At 41.2% G+C, this 16302-nt stretch overlaps 1 protein-coding gene and 1 pseudogene across 8 annotated transcripts in view; one reads left to right on the top strand and one right to left on the bottom strand.

The window, feature by feature from the left end:
* The window catches only part of ASXL1 (ASXL transcriptional regulator 1), a 66457-nt gene that overhangs the window by 40606 nt on the left and 9549 nt on the right, over positions 1–16302 (top strand). For 3 of the 8 annotated variants that reach the window (XM_040247559.1, XM_040247557.1, XM_040247561.1), the window contains 4 exons: positions 14632–14752; positions 14831–14928; positions 15488–15584; positions 16048–16200. In XM_040247559.1, the coding sequence (XP_040103493.1) occupies positions 14632–14752; positions 14831–14928; positions 15488–15584; positions 16048–16200 (469 nt within the window). Of the gene's footprint in view, positions 1–14631; positions 14753–14830; positions 14929–15487; positions 15585–15888; positions 16201–16302 lie in introns of those variants that run through there. The other 5 variants (XM_040247560.1, XM_040247558.1, XM_040247564.1 and 2 more) reach the window with 4 other exon arrangements.
* LOC120868744 lies at positions 13185–13604 on the bottom strand (annotated as a pseudogene).

Genomic DNA, 16302 nt, shown 5'->3' with positions numbered 1-16302 from the left:
ACTAGCTTTGTTCGTAGTGATGCTTTCTAAGGCCCACTTGACTTCACATTCCAGGATGTCTGGCTGTAGGTGAGTGACCACACCATCGTGATTATCCGGGTCGTGAAGATCTTTTTTGTACAGTTCTTCTGTGTATTCTTGCCACCTCTTCTTAACATCTTCTGCTTCTGTTAGGTCCATACCATTTCTGTCCTTTATCAAGCCCATCTTTGCATGAAATGTTCCCTTGGTATCTCTCATTTTCTTGAAGAGATCTCTCGTCTTTCCCATTCTGTTCTTTTCCTCTATTTCTTTGCATTGATCGCTGAAGAAGGCTTTGTTATCTCTTCTTGCTATTCTTTGGAACTCTGCATTCAGATGTTTATATCTTTGCTTTTCTCCTTTGCTTTTCGCCTCTCTTCTTTCCACAGCTATTTGTAAGGCCTCCCCAAACAGCCATTTTGCTTTTTTGCATTTCTTTTCCATGGGGATGGTCTTGATCCCTGTCTCCTGTACAATGTCACGAACCTCATTCCATAGTTCATCAGGCATTCTATCTATCAGATGTAGGCCCTTAAATCTATTTCTCACTTCCACTGTATAATCATAAGGGATTTGATTTAGGTCATACCTGAATGGTCTAGCGGTTTTCCCTACTTTCTTCAATTTAAGTCTGCGTTTGGTAATAAGGAGTTCATGATCTGAGCCACAGTCAGCTCCTGATCTTGTTTTTGTTGACTGTATAGAGCTTCTCCATCTTTGGCTGCAAAGAATATAATCAAATCTGATTTTGGTGTTGACCAAAAAGCTGGTGTGACTTGCTTTATTGTGATAATCACCTTATTGCAGTGGGCTGGAACTGAACCCACACTCACAGTGTCTTCAAGGTTTGCTTGTAATAACTTTCTGTAGACTCTTCAGTAGTCCAGCCATGTGTCATTTTGGGGTCTGTTTCTATTTATTTTTGTGATTATAGGTTAAATTCCTCTGGTTTGCATTCCTAATAATTTTTTATTGGATGACAGACATTGTAAGTTAAACCTTGGATTCTGGATATTTTTGTATTCATATTAATATTTTTGAACTTTGTTATGAAATGCAGATAAAGTTACTTAGAAATGTATCCTTTTGAGTCTTGCTTTTAAGTTCAGTTTAGTTGCTCAATCATGTCCGACTCTTTGCAACCCCATGGACTGCAACACGCCAGGCTTCCCTGTCCATCACCAACTCCTGGAGCCTACTCAAACTCATGTCCATCGTGTTGGTGATACCATCCAACCATCTCATCCTCTGTTGTCCCCTTCTCCTCCTGCCTTCAATCTTTCCCAGCATCAGGGTCTTTTCCAGTGAGTCAGTTCTTTGTATCAGGTGGCCAGAGTATTGGAGTTTCAGCTTCAGCATCAGTCCTTCCAATAAATATTCAGGACTGATTTCCTTTAGGATGGACTGGTTGGATCTCCTTGCAGTCCAAGGGACTCTCAAGAGTCTTCTCCAGCATTACAGTTCAAAATCATCAATTCTTCGGTGCTCAGCTTTCTTTATAGTCCAACTCTTACGTTCACACATGACTACTGGAAAACCACAGCTTTGACTAGACGGACCTTTGTTGGCAAAGTAATATCTCTGCTTTTTAATATGCTGTCTAGGTTGGTCATAGCTTTTCTTCCAAGGAGCAAGAGACTTTTAATTTCATGGCTGCAGTCGCCATCTGCAGTGATTTGGAGGTGGAGTTTATCGTTCCTGTGTTTATTTTTATAAAGATACACAGATATATGTTTTCTTATTTCCTTTTCTTTCTTTTACAGAAATGGCCTATATATGTTCCTTTCATTCATTCTTAATGCTCATAACAGTCTTTTTCCTTACAGTTCTAACATTCTTACTCAGGCAGTAATTACCCCTGGCCTAACAATTGCATTAGTTTCTTAATTAGCGCTCTCTGGTTTTCAGACTCTTCACCGTCTGTAATGCAGTGTTCAGATTCCTGTCAGAATGATTCTAAAATACAACTCTGATAATGTTTGTTGTTGTTTAGTAGCTAAGTCGAGTCTGGCTGTTTGCGACCCCATGGACTGTAGCCTGCCAGGCCCCTCTGTCCATGGGATTTCCCAGGCAAGAATACTGGAGTGGCTCACCATCTTCTTCTCCAGGGGATCTTCTGACCCGGAGACTGAACCTGGGTCTTCTGCATTGGCATGTGGATTCTCTACCACTGAGCCACCTTGGAGGCCCTTAAGTTGTTTGATACCTCTGTAAAAAATCAGTTGGCTGTATCGTATATGGTTCCGCTTTTGGTCTCTGCTCCATTTATACCTATATGCCTTTTCCTCTGTCAGTACCGTGTTGTCTTGATTACTGTTGTACAGTCATCTGGTAAGTTTTTTAATTAGGTGATGTGATTCCTCCAATTTTATTCTTCTTCAGAACTGTTTTACCTATTGTGGTATCTTTGCTTTTCCATATAGAACTGTCTTAACTATATCTATAAAATATTTTGAGGTTTTAGTAGTAAATATATTAAACCAATAGATCACTTTGGGGAGAAATGGCAACTATGTTGACTCTTCCATTTTATGGATGGTATGACTTTTCATTTACTTAAAATTGTTTTTGATATTTTCATCAACAGTTTTGGGTTTTAGCATCCAGAGTCTGTACATGACTTGTTAGATACATACGTTAATTTGTAAATAGTATGGTGCTTTTAAATTTGGTTTCTAATTGTTGATTGCTAGCGTATATACAGGATTGATTTTTTTTTTTAATGTTGGCCTATATCCTGTGAATGTGATAAATTCACCTGTTCTAGGAGTTTTTCCTTTAGATTCTTTGGGATTTTCTATGTAGATTGTCATGTTATCTGTGAATAGGGCCAGTTATGTATATATTCTTTTTGATGTGTGTGTCTGTTTCCTTTTCTTGTCTGATTTCACTGGCTAGGATTTCAGGTGATACGTTAAATAGGAGTGGTGAGTGTGGACATCCTTGCCTTCTTCTCAGTCTTAGTGGGAAAGCAGTGGAGGAGATGCTGGTTTGATCCCAGGGTTGGGAAGATACCCTGGAGAAGGAAATGGCAACCCACTCCAGTATTCTTGCCTGGAAGGTCTAATGGACAGATGAGCCTGGCAGACTGCAGTCCATGTGGCAAAAAACTGGGCACCACTGAGTGACTGAGCACACTCAGTCTTTTATCATTAGTGTTTGTTAGCCTATAGATACTAGTAGATGCTCTTTATTGAGTTGAGAAGGTTCTCTTCTGTTCCTAGTTTGAGGAAAGTTTTTCTCATGAATGTGTATTGAATTTTGTGAAAAATTATACTGTGTTGGTGAATATATGATTTTTTTTTACACATACCTCATTTTAATTGATATTTTTCATGATAAATGTTGTTGAGTACCTTTTCTTCATGTTCTTACTGATCATTCATGTCATATAAGTTGTCTATTAAAGATTTTCCCATTTAAAAAAGAATTTATTTTTATTTTTTAACAATGATAAGCTTTCAAAAAAAATTTAAGCACAGTGCAAAATTTATCACTTTTCTGGAACCATTTTAGAGCCTTGTTATAATACTTAAATGTACAACTTTACAATTAAGGACATGTATTACATGTTCTTAATACATGTATCAAATTCAAAAAATTACATCGTGGCATTTTTGCCATCTGTTCTTTGGATTCCATTTAAGTTTTGCTCAATTGTCCCTGTAGTGTCCTTTATGCCTAAAGAGTCTGATTCAGAGTTTACATGTTGTATGCAGTTGCTATAAACCTTTGGTCTCCTTCAGTCTAGAAAAGTTCCTTCCTCTTTCCTTGACTTTCATGGCCCTGACTTTTGAAGATTATGTCGTACTTACTTCATAAAATGTGTCCATTTGGGGTTTTCTTAGGTTTACTCATGAGTCCAGTTATGCATCTGTATCAGGCACGTCAGAGAAGTGACGCTTCTTAATGCATCTTCTCAGTTTGCTCATTATTTCAATGTGTCTTATTACTAAGGATGCCACTTGGTTAAGGAGCATCTGCCAGATTTCATAGCTGTAAAGCTCCTCTCCGCCCCTGCCGCCTTTGAATAACTATTTTGTTTGTGGGAGGGGCTTTGAAACTGTGATATACCATTCTAAATTTTGGGTTGTTTATATCGATATGATATCCTAGTTTTCTGTTTCATTTGGTGTGTTACAACTTACTAATTTATTTATGACTGCACTGGGTCTTCATTGCTGTGCATGGGCTTTCTCTAGTTGCAGTGAGCAGGGGCTACTCCAGCTGCAGATGTTCATGTTGTCCCCGATTTGGCGGGTGGGAGTTTTGTCAGTCTGGCTTGTGTGTCCCTTTGACATATTCCCATCATTCTTGGAGTGATGTCATCTTTCTGGCAAAAGATGATTTAGGCTCACTGTGTACTTTGCCTACCTTGACACTGGTTCTTTTATTGTGTAGTGGTATTTAGAAGCCAAGATCTAGGTTCTAGATATGCTTGCTGTTACTGGGGTGTTGTTGAACCCAGTTCCTCTCAGTGAGAAGAGGCTAAGGAATATTTGCGTATATTTACATACATATCTCTAATATCTCTCTCTTAATATATTTGCTTATTTAATCTTCCCAGTCTCTTAGATAATTAATCTCTATCACTGTTGCTGCCCTTTCCTCATGAACATGACCTCTTGACCCATCTTAGACTCCAACCCCATCTCCTGGCTTGGCCCCCGTGGATGATGGACCCATCTGCACAAACTCTGACTTCCCCACCCTGCGCGCACACAGACACACACAGACACACAGACACACACATAGACACACACACACACAGACACACACACAGAGAGACACACACACACACACGGCTGCCTTCTTATATAAACACCCTCCTCACCCAATTTGAGCTTTGATACACTGCCTCTTGTCATTCCTTGTTTGGGAGTTTCACCCTTCTTGAGCTCTCACTCCCGCACCATGAATGCTACCCTCAGATGTGAATGCCTTCTGTCAATACCTTCTGTCCCCACTCAGACTCTGACATCCTACTCCTGGCCACTGGGGCCCCTCTGTCTACCTTTCTCATACACACACACGTAATGGAAGAAGAAAATAGCAGCACTCTCCTTTTTATTTCTAAGTCGAAGTATAGTCATTTTGGTTTTCATTTGTAGATTTTAAAAAACAATACGCTATGGATACAAATCCTTTGTCAGATATACATATTGCAGATATTTTTCCCAGTCTGCTGGCTGCCTTTTTTTTTTTTTAAGATCTGCCCCCCTTCCCCTCGAAGTATGTGGGGTTTTAGTTCCCTGATCAGGGATCAAACCTAGTGCCATGGCAGTGAAAACACCATGTCCAACCTGAACCACCAGGGAAGTCCCTGCCTTTTCATTTGTATTAAGCTGTCTTTGATTAGAAATCTGCGATTTTGAGAAATTGCAAATTTTACCATTTTATCAACATTTTTAAAGGATAAAGTTGGTGTTTTTTAGAAATCTTTCTTGGCCAGTGAATATTTACTACAGTTTCTTCTATGGAAGCCTTGTGTTTTTTGGCTGTTAAATTTAGGTTTGGCTCCCTACTTTATCTACTTTGTATCTGCTTATTTGCTAAGTTCTAGAATAAACATTTAATGCTTCCAGAATTGCCCTTGTGTATATAGTGAAAATATTATCTTCAGGAGTTGCTACTTGCTTTAGATCCACCCTTGCCCTCCTTCAGTGTGGTTGTGTTACTTGAAACACATAAAGCAACAAAATTTAAAGTATCACAATGTTTTCTCCTTTTAAGGCTGTGGGAAAACAATCATTGTCATACTTAGCTTTGGGAACGTGAATCTGTACAACTTTTTTTGAGGGCAACTTGGCTATTAACAAAATTACTTTTACATCTACCTTCTGATTCATCGTTTCTACTTCAAGAATTTACCCTGAAGATACACCTTCAATAATATAAAAGCATAGATTCACAAGGTTATTCAAGGCAGTGGTGTTTCTGTTTGTAAAATATTTAAAAGCCATCTAAATGCCTTCATGTAGGGAAGTAGTTCCATAAACAAACTTTGGTATGTTTGCATCATGGAGCATTATACAGCTGAGAAGAGAACGAGAAGGAATGTCTATAAAATGAAAGAGTGATTTCCAGGATACATTGTGGTTTTTTTGTTTTGTTTGTTTTTGTTTTGGGGTGCATCACTGCATCTTAGTTCCTCGACCAGAGATCGAACCTGTGCCGCTGCATTGGAAGTGTGGGGTCATGCTGTGGAATGGGTCTTTTTTCATTCATTGTGCAGGGCATTTTGCCTTATTAAATAAACCTGAAGACTCAGGTCTTTTAATTTTGGGAAAACTTACTATCCTCTGTTCTGTTTTCTCTTTTTGGAACTTCTGTTTGTTGTATGTGGGACTTTTCTTGATGCAGCCTATTCTCTTTTTCTTTTGAGTCACTTCTCTGGGAAATAGCCTGTTGGTTGTTGCTGATTTTTTTTTTTTTTTTTGGTATTATTGTAAATTACTAGTACATTGCTCATTGTCTCAGATGTTTCTTCCTTTTGTTTTTTTAAAGTAGCATTTTGTGCTTGTCTTTGTCTCTCTGAGAGTATTTGTTGTGGGAGCTCCATTATGTCCGTTTTCTTTCAGTTCCTCCTGTTGTTTATTTTGGTTGCTGGCCTTCATGTAGCGGTAGTGCTTACTTACCTGGGGGGCCTTGATAGGTCATTCACGGTGAGAACTGGCACATTCTGTGTTGCGGGCACTACTTGTCGACTGTCGTCGAGTGGGGACCTGGATGTTGTGTCTTTTAAATTCCTCCAGTTGTCTGTACCTTGAAGGTGTTTTTCCTTCAGCTGGTCACTGTTTGCCAGGTAGCAGAGAGCAGGCTGGGGTTGGAGTTGTAGGGCTGCCACTGTTGGGAGAGCTTTGGGAGTCAAGTTGAAGGAGAGAGTTAGTGGTATCACCATTTTGTACAGGTCTTTGACTTAATACTTTGGCTTACAGAGTGTGGCACCTCACTCTCTCCGTATTCCTTGAGCTAATGTCTTCTGTTCCAGAAAAGCGTTAGCTCAGTTGTGTCTGACTCTGGGACCCCAGAGACTGTAGCCCGCCAGGCTCCTCTGTCCATGGAATTCTCCAGGCAAGAATACTGGAGTGGGTAGCCATTCCCTTCTGCAAGAGACCTTCTCAACCCAGGGATCAAACCCTGGTCTCCTCCATTGCAGGCAAGTTCTTTACCACTGCACCATGTGGGAAGCCCTCTATTCCAGAACCTCTCTGATTTATTCCATTCAGAATATAAATCTCCTGTTTTCTTTTGGACCCGGAGGAGAGTATTGCCTGACTGGGGACAGAGAGGAGATCTGAGAAGTCTTAACTTCTTAGAATTCCAACCACTTCTCTTGTTTTCATTCCCATGCCTCACCTATGTCTGCAGTGGTTCCTAGTGCCTCTTAATCCCTGTTCCTGTAGGGATTTTACAGTACAGCTGGCCTGCTCATTGTGACTTTTCCTTCTGCTGTCTTAGACTTCAGTTGTCTTTCCTTGCTGAGTATTCAGTCACTTCTTGTCTTCCTACTATTCATCTTCTATAATTCTGTTGATAGTTCTCATGTGCTTCCTTTTCTTCCTTTTTTCTCTTTGTGTTTATACCTTTTAAAATACAGCCAATTCCAGATGAGGCTGCCGGAGTTTGCAGAGAGCTGTGTGTGTGTTCATTTCACCCTGTTTAAATGGGAGCTGCAGCTTTTGTGCGGAGAAAGTGGGAAATGCCTTTGACTTCCACACCAAACCCTACGCTTGTTCATGCCATCCAGGCCTGTGGCCCTTGTTCCTTCCCAGTAGCAACCAAAGATTATCATCAGTTTAAAGTGCATCCTTCTTATTCATATGTATCCATGAAAATGTGTGCTTTGTTTATGTAGATGTATTTTTTATTCCTTTTACCTACTGTTTAGTAGTATATCATATCAATATTATCTATCCAGTACCCAATTATAGACATTTAGGTTTTTCACATTTTTTTCCAGTTTTGCCCAATTACAAACTAATAGTAAAACTGCTGTAATGATCATCCTTTTACTTTTGTACTCTTCATATGCAAATGTGTGACATTTTTCTAGGAGATAACTTCCCTATCTTTTAATGGGTAAAATGGAGGTGGTCAGTGGGGGGCTCAAAAATCTTTCATTACATTTTCTTTATATCTATTGGTGAGAAAAGTAGTAGAATTATAAAACTTCTAAATGTTTTAAAATTTTTATCGAGAAAAGTGCTTTTTTAATGGTCTAGAAAGAAGAAAGAATTTATTGCTAAGTCTTGCGATCCCATGAACTGAAGCCCACCAGGCTCCTCTGTCCATGGGATTTCCCAAGCAAGAATAGTAGAGTGGGTTGCCATTTCCTTCTCCAGGGGATCTTCCCAACTCAGGAATTGAATCCAGGTCTCCAACATTGCAGGCAGATGCTTTACCCACTGAGCTACGCGGGAATTCCCCATGGTCTAGTAATCCCTTGTTTGGTCTTCCCTGGTGGCTCAGTGGTAAAGAATCCTGCCAATGTAGGAGACTCGGGTTCAATCCCTGGGTCGGGAAGATCCCCTGGAGAAGAAACTGGCAACTCATTCCGCTGTTCTTGTCTGGGAAGTCCCATGGACAGAGGATGTTGGTGGGCTATATAATAGTCCATGGAGTAGCAAAAGAGACTGACACGACTCACCAACTGAATAAATCCCTTATTAACAGTACTGAAACACGAAACATTTTGAGAATTGACAAAACTTATTCCTAACTCATTTGGTAGTAAAAACCTGGCTTGTCTAAACTCATTTGGTGGCAAATCTCTGCTCTAGACTGACAGGGACACTTTAAACCTATTTATTTCACTTGGTATGTACATATATGTTAATTCAAAAAACATTAACGTCTGTGATTGTGGATTACTGGTGGTGTTAATATGACATATTGCCATTCTGAAATTCAGGAAACCTTAACTTGTAAAGTACATCTAGACCCAGGGGTTTCAAAGGAAGGATCACGGGCCCGTCAACTAGAAAGTTTGTTTGCAGCCATCAGTGGCACATCAACCAATTTATTTTGGTTGATGGAATTTATTTCTGGTTGATGAAAACTACTTTTTTGTCATTAGTGAGATCTCAGACAATTTCTTCTCTTTAAATTGAAAGAGTGTGTTCATTTTCAAAAGAATAGCTCTTTCTTTTCTCTTTGACAGCTGTAATATTGAAATTGCTTGTGATAATGCAAATGGATTTCAAATTCAGAGAACTTATTTTACATTAGGTATTTTAAAAAAGGATAAAGCCTTTTCTCAAGCATACACAGAGGTTGCTTTTTACTAGTTTTAATTTTCCTTTAGGGTTCACATAAGAAAGTTAAAACAGTAATAGACCATTGTCTAATGATGTTTTACTTTGGATCTATAAGCTTTTTATATACTTTAATGTTCTTTATTTGGTTTTTACAAATTTTTATTAGATTCGTTCATGTTTTCAAAGGTATTGAATTTAGTAAGCAATTTTTTATCCAAGTTTATTGGGATATAACTCACAGACCATGTAGTTTACCCGTTTAAAGTGTACAATTCAGTGGCTTTTAGTATATTCATAACTGTGTGCAACCATCACCACCATTATCTAATTCCAAAACATTTTCATTCCCTGTAAAGAAACCCCACACCCTTTAGCAATCATTTCCTGTTCTCCCCTTCCCCACCCCCTAGCACTGCTAATCTTCTCCTTTAATTTGTGTGTGTGGTTAGTCATTAAGTTGTGTCTGACTCTTGGAACCTCATGGACTGTAGCCCGCCAGGCTCCTCTGTCCGTGGAATTCTCCAGGCAGGAATACTGGAGGGGGTTGCCATGCCCTTCTCCAGGTGATCTTCCAGACCCAGGGATCAAATTTGGGTCTCCCGCTTTGTAGGCAGATTCTTTACTGTCTGAGCCACCAGGAAAGCCTGCTCCTTTAATTTACTAGAGCTTTATTTTTTTAAAAAAGCAGAGCCTCTCATCTTGTTCCTTTTTGAAAATATCTTTTGCTTATTTGCGGCCCATTGCTTGTCCCTGTACAATCAAGTACTACTAAAAAAAACATTCAGCTGAGAGTTTTATTGAATTTCATTGAATCTGCTAGTCAGTTTGAAGAGAATTGACTTCCTTACAGTGTTGGGTCTTACATTCAAGAACATGATATAGCTCTCCATTTATTTCAGGTTTAAACCTTTCTCGATAGTTTTGTTTTCTTCATAAAATGGTTATGTTGTGAGCTTTATCTCAGAGTAACTTACATTCTTTGTTATAAATTATATTTTCTAATCATTGGTATTATTGCTGATGTTAGGATCACTGGCTTTTTTTTTCTTTTGATGTGATTTTGAATCTTACATCCTTGCTGAATACTGGTTTGGAGTCTCTTGGATCTTCATTGTAGCTAATTATACTTAGAAATTATGATAGTCTGATTTCTTCTAATTTCTTCTTGCTATGCATTGGTCAGGAATTCTAATATACTCTTGAATGGTTGGTATGTTCTTAGCTTTTAATAATACACATTAAACAACCCTTCGATCAATCAGCCTTCCCTAAGAGACAGTATAGTTTTTTTAAAAAGCATTTGACTTATGGGAAAATATTTTATCTGGTTTTATTTATTAATGCTGATTGTTCCCCTCACCCTTATCACTAGTCTCTTTGCCACTTGCCTTCCAAACTAACAGATTTGTATTTTAAAAACATTTGTTTGTGTTAACAGGTAAACATGGGTAAAAATTATATGGCAGGTGTTCTTTGTATTGCTTTTCGTCATACAGCTTTTCTTTAAATGTGAAGTTGTAATGAACTGCTGATGTATGCAGCAGCATGGATGACTCACGAACATGAGACTGAGGGACTTCCTTGGCGGTCCAGTGGTGAACTACTCTGTGCTTCCACTGCAGTGGGCACGGTTAGATCTCTGGTCAGGAGTCTAAGATCCCGCATGCCATTTACACATAACAACAACAATAGGCAAAACTAGTTTCCAGTGGTAGACATTGAAACAACTATTATCTCTTGGGTGAGAGGGGCAGTGTTTGTGCGGATTGACTACGAAGGGGCACAAAGGAAACTTCTAGGGGTTCTGGGTATGGCCTGTATCTTGATACGCATTTGTCAGAACTAATCAGGTGGTATACATTTCACTCTTTGTAAATTATCCCTCAGTTTTCTTAAAAAAGGGAAAGGACACAAGGGGTGTACATTGATTCAAGGACATTCTCCTACATAAGCACAGTACAGTTCATCCATGTTGTAAGTAACTGTAGCTCACTGTTTTTTTTTATTATTGTGTAATATCCATTTATTGCATATTGGTCAGTACAGTCGTTGATCAGTCCATGTAGTGATTCTGCTGATGGGCACTTTGTTTATAGCCGAAGTTACAGATGATGGTGTCGTGAACATCTGGGTATGCTTCCTGACGTGGACATGCATGTCTTTCTCCAGGGAATTGAAACCTAGGACTGACTTGCTGGGTTATAGGACGCTTATATCTTCAACTCTGTCAGATAATGCCAAACTATATTCTCAAATGCCTGAATCCATTTTCAGTGTCCTTGTTCACATCCTCATTAGCACTACTTGGTATCATTAAACTTTAATTTTAGCCATTCTTGTGGATGTGATATCATCTCATTGTAGTTTTAATTTGCTTTTTTTTTGGTGTGTCTTCCTTATTTAGTGAGGTTCAGTATCTTTTCATGTGAACGTTGGCCATTTAGATATCCTCTTTGGTATAGTACCTAATTCATGTCTGCCTATTTTTCTTCCTGATTGTCTTTTTCTTTCTTTCTTTTCCTTCTTTCTTTTTGACTGCACTTCATGGCATGTGGGATCTTAGTTCCCCAACCAGGGATCAAGCCTGAGCCCCCTTAGTGAAGGTGCAGAGTGCTAACCACCAGACTGCCAGGGAAGTCCCTGGGTCGCTTTTTTTTTTGACTTAGGCAGTTTAGATACAAGCTCTTCATTGGTTATATGAGTTGGAGCTCTCTTCCTCAGCTCTGTGAGTAGCCTGCCCTTTTTACTCTATTAATGGAATTATTTGCTGAACAGAATATTAATTTTAATGTTCAATTGATTGATTTTTTCCTTTTTAAAATAATGTCCTATATGAATCTTAGAGATGTTGGGTTAAAAAGTATATCATTTTTAGATTTTTGCTCACAGATTTCTTAACTCACTATCTGTATATAAACTTTTGAATACCATTTTCACTCTCAACAACAGTATTTGTGATTTCTCCACACTTTTGCCAGAACTGGAGTTTTGGGATCCTTTTTGATGATTAATAAACCTCTTTTTTCATTAAATTGAGTATTTTATGTTAGTCTGCCTGTATGATTGAGGGAATAAATTTATTGCATCATTCTAAGAACATGGCAGCCAATAAGCATCATTGCAAGATTAATACTAAAAGTACTCTTTAGCTTTTGATCCTTGAGGCACATTTATGGTTGGTAGGGAAAAGAAATAAAGATATAAAAAGCCATTTTGTTTTTATTAATTTAGGTCAGAATGATATTGGCTTAAATTCATGAAAACAAATTGATGAAGACTTACTACAGTAGTTCCCCCATTGTCTGGTGGGGAGTACATTCCAAGACTCCCCAAGGGGATGCCTCAAACTGTGGGTAGTACCTAGCTCTGTATATACCTATACATACTTGCCTATGAGAAAGTTTAATTTTTATATTAGGTACAGTAAAAAGTATAAATCAGACAGTAAGGAGTGCCAGCAGCACCGTGTTTGCCCTTGGGGCCGTTACTAAGTAAAATAAGAGTTGCTTGAACATAAGTGCTGCAATAACCATGACTGTCGATCTGAAAACTGCAGTGGCCACTCAGCGACTCACGGGCAGGGTATGCCAGACAAAGAGACAGTCCACTTTCCAGGTGGGGGTCAGACCTGGACAGCGTGAGATTGCACCCCACTACTCAGAACAGCGGGCGGTTTGAAACTGATGGATTGTTTTATTTCTGTTACTTTCCATTTAATGTTTCTAAACCATGGTTGATCATGGAAGGTTAAAGAAACCTGAAGATAAGTAAGGGCTACTATATAGTAGATCAAAGGACCCATGGAATTAATGAGTTAGAATTTTGTGGGTTTCCCTTGTAAATTTTTGACATGGTTTTAAGTGATATAATCATGATTTTGCCTATTCTTTTTTTTTTTTTTTTTTTGCCTTTCTCTTTTAATTCCTTCCCTGCTCTAATTCTAAAAAAAAAATTACCCAGAAATTAAACACAAGAAAGCTCAAAGAGCCAAGGCAAGCCTGCCCAAGAGTAGCAGGCTCCCTCCCACAGGAGCCAAATTCTGGAAGCTGGGGTCTCCACTCAGAGCCTGGTAGTAAAAGGTGGTGCAGAATAAGGTAGTTCCAGAAGCTAGTGGTAACCCAGCCCAGAGGGGCTTTCTGCACAGGGACACCACTAACAGGGCCAGGCCGTGTAAGAAATGATGTTTGTTGGACTTGTCAAAGAGCTCCTTCCCATAGGCATTTGGAAACTGGGCTCCATGCGCCCCATAGGAGGCCAAGCCTAAGGCCCCAGCTCTGAACAAGGCACCCCCAGGCAGCGGAAAGCAGCCCTGGGACCGGCCATGGCTGTCGTGCCGAATGAACACCGCCTGGGCCCCCCAAGAAGCCTTGCCTATTCTTTTTCACATATTTTTATTCAAAGAAGGCATCCTCACCCCAGTCTGTTTCTGCTCCCCCTCCTCCCCACCCCCCAGTATTCATTCATACTCCTTCCTGGCTTCAAGATAGCTCCTAAGTTTTCCTTGGAAATGGATATTGATTTGAGACTCTTGAACAGACACTGTTGGAAGAAATGTTTGTTAGGAGATGAAATTTGGAGTGGCGCTCTCCTCTACACGCTAACCTTTTTCCTGCTGTCCTACTTTAGATCTTTATCCTTTTCAAGGGCTTTCTGTCATAGTCTTAACTCTTCTTCCTGCCTCCAGGCTTCCCATGGTTAATGGAATGAAATTCCTGAAACTCAGATCATTCTCCTGATTAATATCCTTCAGAGACTGTAAAATAAATCAGTCTTAATCCCTCAGCACAGTGTCATGACAGTCATCAACCCGCTTGCTCTCTGTCCTACGCACACATCCAGTTTGTCACATGTCTGCTGTTTAAAACTCAGCCCAAGCAGTCCATCTCCTGGGAAGACTTAGCTCCCTGGTCCTAATCCCGTTTCTGTACCTCCAAACCCTCTCTGCTCCAGCTCAGTGAGTAGATGCTCCCTGTTCTGGGCTGCCCCTGCTCTCTTCTATCCCTGTGCTTTGTATTGTTACAGCTTGGACTTTCTCCTCTCCTCATTTGGGGGCAGGGCTCTGATTCCTCTCCTTAGTCCCACCCCATCCCCACCACAAAACTAGCATGGTGTAGCTTATAGGAGGCACCTCATAAATGTTTAATGGATGATTAGATGCAAAGTTATATCTAAATTTCTTGATGTATATATGAAAAGAATTTTCAAAGAAAGAGGTCAGTTAGAAAGGGATGGGAATTTAATCAGTATTCTAAATCCCACTTCTCTATAAGCAATACACAGTTAGGAATGACTGCTGTGCTTGTAGGATTTGTAGGGTTTTGCTTACCTGAGTCATGCTTTGTTGTCACAGAAGGATGCCCTGCAGTGGTCTCGCAGTCCAGCTGTGGTGGAGGGAGAGGAGCCAGAGGACACAGCTGATGTGGAGAGCTGTGGGTCTAATGAAGCCAGCACTGTGAGTGGTGAAAACGATGGTAAGTGCCTTTGACAAGATGGGTGAAGAGCCACAAACAGTCGAGCTGGGGACTAACCTTTACTTCCCTCTCTTCCAGTTTCTCTCGATGAAACATCTTCTAATGCTTCCTGTTCTACGGAATCTCAGAGTCGGTCTCTTTCCAACCCCAGGGACAGCTACAGAGCTTCCTCACAGGTGGGAGTGCTTCGTGACTGGGTTGGGTAGGTAAAGAGGCAGGCACAAGATAGAATTCCTCCTGCTGTGTTCAGTGAGCATGTTGAAGTGTGGAGAAAATCACTGTGGTCTCCACTTGTTAGTATCATTTGAAAGTGGGCCTTAGGGAAAATGGACAGTAGATCTGAGAACAGAGCGGTTTGTTTTTTCTTTTTACTGTGGATGGATGATTTCGTTTGTATTTATGAAAAACCTGGGAACATGCAGGGAGAAGTAGAATGGTGGGGAGAAAGAACATGATCTTGGGAGTCAGTAGTTTGAATTGTGGCCCACCACTCATTAGCTTTGGGTAGATTCTTTGTCTGGAAATTGGGGATAACAGTGCATTCTTTTCAGTATGGGATGATGCCTGGCATGGTGGCTCCATAGCCTGAGTCGTTGCTGCAGTCGGCATCACCTGCCCCTACTGGTTGAACACTAATTCTCTTTTACAAGACAGCGGGGGAGACAGTGGTCAGAGAGGGACGGCTGGTGTGACCTGCAGGTGACACGGGCTCCTTTTGTATTCTCTCTGGGGAAGCAGGCAAGCAAGCAGAAGAAAAAGACAGGGGTGATGCTGCCTCGAGTTGTCCTGACTCCTCTGAAGGTAAACGGGGCCCACGTGGAATCAGCATCAGGTACGTGCCACCTCGTGGTTGTGATGCTCCTTCCTCAGGTCCTGGGGCCTGCCTCCCTCCAGCCGCAGTTTCTGGCCCAGGTAGTGCTGAGCCAGTGCAGTCAGGAGCCCTCCTCTGACGGGCGGCGCACCACGGTGGTGAGACCCGACCTAGGTTCTGGCGCGGGCTCCGCTGGGCGCCCTCCCCTTGGCCTCACGGGGCGGTCGTGAGGGTCCGGTGAAGGCGTGTGCAGGTGCTTGGTAAAAGGTGCAGTGCTGTGCAAACTAAAGACAGCGGTTTGGCATTCTTACGTGATATTTTAAAGCCAGACCAGGAGGTGGTGATCTCTGACAGCCCCAGGCTGGGCCGTGGAAGCACCGGTATTGCTGGCAGCATCTCAGGGAGAGCTGGGAGAAGTAAGCTTGTCTGAGAGCCGTGGGCGCGGCGCGTGATGCTCTTGACCCGTGGAATGCTGTGCCTTCAGGGTTCTCGGGCCGCCACGCCGATGGCGAGAGCGGCAGCCCGTCCAGCAGCAGCGGTGGCTCTCCGGCCCTGGGCAGCGCTGCTATCCGTGGCCAGGCCGAGCTCGCCCGGGACCCTGCCCCGCTCCTGAGAGGCTTCCGGAAGCCGGCCACAGGTGAGTGGCTTGGCACTCATTTCCCTACCTGTAAGGGGCCCCCGCAGGCCTAGAGATGATGATGTCTTCTGCTCCACTTCCTTTATAGTTTCTATGGTTTTT

Source organism: Oryx dammah, unplaced genomic scaffold (assembly GCF_014754425.2).
Source record: "Oryx dammah isolate SB20612 unplaced genomic scaffold, SCBI_Odam_1.1 HiC_scaffold_10, whole genome shotgun sequence".
Lineage (NCBI taxonomy): Eukaryota > Metazoa > Chordata > Mammalia > Artiodactyla > Bovidae > Oryx > Oryx dammah.
Note: the sequence above shows the minus strand (reverse complement) of the source record. Positions and strands in the feature narration are given on the sequence as shown.